Below are 4,675 nucleotides of genomic sequence, written 5' to 3'. Positions count from 1 at the left end.
TGTTTCTTTTCATTTGGTTTTTGTTTGCTCTTTCACCAAATGTCTTGAGGGTGGTTCTAATAGAATCAATTACTTTCTTATAACTGTAGGTATTTTATACACGTATTTGTCCTTTTTTTATGGAGTTTAGGCACTAATAAAGGAATAACTGCGAGGAATGGTATTTCAAAACTAAAAATCTATTTATGTTTGTAAGTATTCTGGTAAATTTGTATACAATACAACATATGTGTAGCTAAGAAAAGTCGATGCAATTAGATACAGGTCTTTCAAAAAGTATTTTATCGCTGCTTACAATGGTAATGCCTTTGTGAAGTCCGTCGAAAATTTTCACTTCCCTAAGACAGATTTTAAAACTGTCTTCTGTCAACTCCTCCACCCACACTGCCATGGCGTCTTGAGGTCTCTCAGGAAACTGGTGACTAGGAGTCGCAAGTACGATTGGAGGAGTCGCAAAACGCTTTAAATAAGAAAAGAAAAAAAGATGAATGAGTTAAAGGACACTGGAAAAAAAAAAAAAAAAAAAAAGACAAAGGAAATTTACAAACACCAACAATTATAATCAGGGATCGTGACTTAAGTTAAATCGAGCAATCTGTTAAACAGTGCTTCATCTCTGCACTACAACAACAGCAGCAGCTGCAACAACAACAAAAAGAATCTTTCTGATTTATTTACGCGCAATTCATAATATTACACGGACTTTCACCCACATACAGAAAAAACTTCTTTTGGAAGGAGGCAGCCACATTGAAGCCGTCAGAAAAGGACAGAAATATTTTACAAACAGTACGAGCTATTGTAAAATATTGTGTAAAGTTATTTAAATTGCAAAACAAATTTGGCCAAAAATACAAGTTATATCTTCTAATATCTTTCCTAAATAATTTGGTTTCAGTTTGTGTACTGTCTTTAATGATTATATTTCATGAAAGATTCCCTGAATAGATTTACGGTGGCGAGCGTAAGCCTGACTTCTAATGCCAATGTTTTATTGCTTTTCGACTCGCAAATATGAGAGTGTAATATTAATGAATTACGGATGAAAGAGTGAGAGGGCTTTAGGTCGGGGAGTGGGGGTAGGTGATAATATGAGTGGGCTAGTGTGGGTCATGGAGTGCACATCTGTCTTAGTTATAATACTGCTCATTCCACAAAAAAAAAAAGAACAGCCAAACAAAATACAGGAAAACAAAGAGGGAGAGCCGCGCAACAAAAGATCACAGTACAAAGTACGCTGTTTCATTGTATTAACATTTCCGAAATCAAAACAAACTAAGGATTCACCTTTTAGACTTTTATCGTCATTTCCTGTTAAATCATGAAGTCCGTGCATAATAGCATGTATCTAATTGTAGGTAATTGAACTTTCAACTTAAGTGACGTCAATTTTCTGGCTAAATTTATTGATTGAACAGCTGGTTAAGGTCCTTAAGAGGAATTGCATTTGCGGTCGTGAGTTACATCCCTTAATCATACCTTACATAACTCACCAGTTTCTGCCTTTTTTTAGATTAATCCTCCATGGGCACCTAGCTTGTAGGTAATCATAGCAAAATGGAACGTACCTGAGGAAAGTCGACCTTTTTACATTCTGTTCCGGTAGTCCAAGAGTCCATGGAAGTGGTTCCTAATTGTGCTCCTTTGGGAGCAGATTGTAGGGCAATCCAGTTTATCTCAGCTGTTGAATTTGAGCCGTTGCCGTACTCGTAGATACAAGCGCGGCATTGAGTTCTATCTGCCGATTCCACCCAAATAGCAGCACCATTACCACGGGCCTGGTTGTTAACTGAGTGACCAAAGGAAGTAAAGACTTTTACTTGCTTTCCACCAGAGAACGGTTCAGCAAATGTGATTGTCTCACAAGCGAACAACCCTGGACTTTTGACAGTGATGTTGGTTTTTCCAGCTTTGAAACTGATTGCTGTAAGAAAGGAAAAGTGTCTTAGTAAAAGTAAGCTCCCGTTGCCTCTGGGCTATTTACAATGGCTGCAATATATATTTTAATAATTTCAAAACGCCTTCTACGCAATGGCCTTGAACAAAGTTCGGTAACTTGCGCTTTCCTTGCACGCCCCACCCCCGATTCCTGCGTCCTTTCTTGAAATGAATCTTTCATGAATTTTACCGTAGAAAATGACCACCAAATATCAGCTTTCAAAAGCATATTCTTAAAACATTTCAATAAGCAAATACTTCATGGTACCTTGACTTCCCTGAGCAAGAAGCACAGCAGTACATACCGCGTAGAGGACAAACGGAAGGTGTTGCTCTCCCACCATCTTGGCTTGACTGAGGAAATGCTTCCTCTCATGCGAGTAATATACAGATTGTCTTTACGTGAAGGCATCATTTCTGTTGCGTGGACAGATGATGGAGCAGTAAAGCACCAAATTACCAAAAATGGACAAAATTTATCAAATTCCTGAAGTTAAGGTCGAGTAAAGGGGGGAAACACTCGTTGGAGAATTGGCCTAAGTATTGCAGTAAATCATTCTGATTTCACAGAAAGATGACCAAAGAAAGAAAGAAGGTAGAACTTACGTGAACTCCCTCAGGCCCCTTTTCCCTCCAAGTATTTCTCCCCCTCTCACTGTTTTGCCCCTTAGTGGTTTAATCCTGACGCTTTGAATAAACATCTTCCCTTCACTCATACATCATACTAAGTATCTGTCCCAACAAAATAATGGGAATTTTTGCATATTCCTACCTTATCCCTTTTCCTTTCCTTTTTCCTCCAAAGACAACTTTTCCAACTGCATATTTAACGCTTCACTGTAACTTTTCGCTTTAATGCAACGTTCCCGTGATGTACTATTTTTCTTTGCTAGTGACGTTTCAAGAGTTGCGCAAATTCTTTTGTGTCTGATATTGCAAAGGTCATTGACGGTTTATCCCCTTTTCTCAAAATGTGCACAGGAAATTTTGCTCGATCAAGAAGAAGTAAAACTAAGTTCAATCACTGCCATTCCATAGCCATACAAAGTGATTGTTTAAGAAGTGCATTACCACTATGATGCATTTGTCAGTTTTTTTTTCCCTTGTTTCTCTGTGTGTAAGTGTTGGAAGCTAACAGAGAAGATTATAGCGTTCAATCCTTTTGACGAATTAAGCTTCCCAAAGCCTTTAAACCTTTAAGTATCGATTTAAGTAGGGTTTGATATTTGTGATGTCTGGTTTACACCGACAAAGAAGTAGAAAGCTACTAAAGAAAGCTGCTTCTCCAAAACTGAATAGTTTCCGAGTCAATTTGGTTGAAAATGCTAGACCATTCGAGTTCTTCGAATTCGTCCCTTTTGAAAGTGATACCTAACAAAAAATCCGTGAAGGACTGTCCAAAGCTGAGTGCTAACGGCGAGATTAGATCGCACAAGTTGCCGTTCCATCCCCCAAAAGGTCACTTTAACGTCCCTAACTACCAGCTCCTATTCCCTCCCCACTTCATCTACCCAGCGCTTTCAGGAGTTTAGGAGAAGGTCATCCCTAATGACATCAAAGCCACCCGCACTGCACGAATTGCCTGTTTACTAAGGCGTCACACGTTTCCCAATTTTTGCTTTAGTCTTGACTTTTTGTCTCCACATTTTCTTTTGTATTGTACATTTTAACCAATTATGACTCGTACGATCATCTGACTAATCAGCTATTGAACGCTGGCACAGAAAATCCGGCTCTTGACTAAAGCAAACCAGGCAGCTTGCATTCCTTCAATTGTTTAATTCGGGACTCTGATCTGAGCCCTCGAGTTTTATAAGAGAGAATTGGGGGCCTGTCTAATCCGCTCTTCGTTTCTGCTATGTCATGTTATGGCATAGCACGTATTTTGGCCTACCTTAAAACTTTTATCCCTGTAAACGTGAGCATGTCACAAAAAAGTTAATGGGGGAGGAGAGAGGATTGTGAGGGGTGGGGCCGGTTTATTAAAGCTCAGGCATTCAATCTACATTCTTAAGAAAGAATGAAATACGAGCTAATGACACAGCATAATTAGGTCGAACTAAGGAAGTCAATAAATATATCGTAAAAATAATCGTTATGGTAAAACAATTTTAATTCAAAATTAATATTGCTTCATATTAAGACAGTCAAAATGCTAACCCTTTTTAGCAGAACGTAATCCCGTTCAGAGAATATTACTTGTTACTTTAAAAAATCCACGACTTAAGAACAGTAAAAGAAAGGAGCGAGTTTAATTTAAATCTGATTTAAATGCTGTTTTAATTTAATATCAGCTTGCAAACATTATATATTACTATGACCATACCCCTTGAAAAAGTGTTGTCGTCCTATCTTCAACTCTATCCATTAGTCACGTTCAGCCCAATCACGCTAGTGTTTATGCCATCATTGACCCTTCTCCTTAAGCAATCGTGACTTTTGATACCATATTACGTAACCAGAGCAACCAATTGTCGTCAAAGTTTATTATATTACGGTTCTCTGTAACATTTTTGAATCAGAGTAGTCAAGTAGCTATTAGTCGTACGAGTAGTCTCAAACAGTAAGGCCGAAAGAAGTACATGTATGGATAAAACACTAAACTATTTTTTTTTTTGTTCTTCCTTTTTGTTTCCTTTTAAGCGATTTCCAGTTGTTTTTTATTTATTCCTCGTGGTGAAACAGATCTTAACAAACCCCTTATAAAAGGAATACCGCGGTATAACGAGGCCGAGCG

The 4,675-nt window shown here is 38.1% G+C and overlaps 1 protein-coding gene across 1 annotated transcript in view; it reads right to left on the bottom strand.

Moving 5' to 3' along the window:
- Nucleotides 1-2,297, bottom strand: part of LOC140947068 (uncharacterized) — a 30,118-nt gene extending 27,821 nt beyond the window's left edge. Inside the window, exons 1-3 of the mRNA XM_073396154.1 lie at nucleotides 2,207-2,297; nucleotides 1,569-1,924; nucleotides 296-460 (exon numbers count right to left, since the gene is read on the bottom strand). Coding sequence (XP_073252255.1) covers nucleotides 296-460; nucleotides 1,569-1,924; nucleotides 2,207-2,282 — 597 coding nt within the window. The 5' untranslated portion in view covers nucleotides 2,283-2,297. The remainder of the gene's footprint in view (nucleotides 1-295; nucleotides 461-1,568; nucleotides 1,925-2,206) is intronic.
- Nucleotides 2,298-4,675: the final 2,378 nt, after the last annotated feature.

This window comes from Porites lutea, chromosome 8 (genome assembly GCF_958299795.1).
Source record: "Porites lutea chromosome 8, jaPorLute2.1, whole genome shotgun sequence".
In the NCBI taxonomy this organism is placed as follows: domain Eukaryota; kingdom Metazoa; phylum Cnidaria; class Anthozoa; order Scleractinia; family Poritidae; genus Porites; species Porites lutea.
Note: the sequence above shows the minus strand (reverse complement) of the source record. Positions and strands in the feature narration are given on the sequence as shown.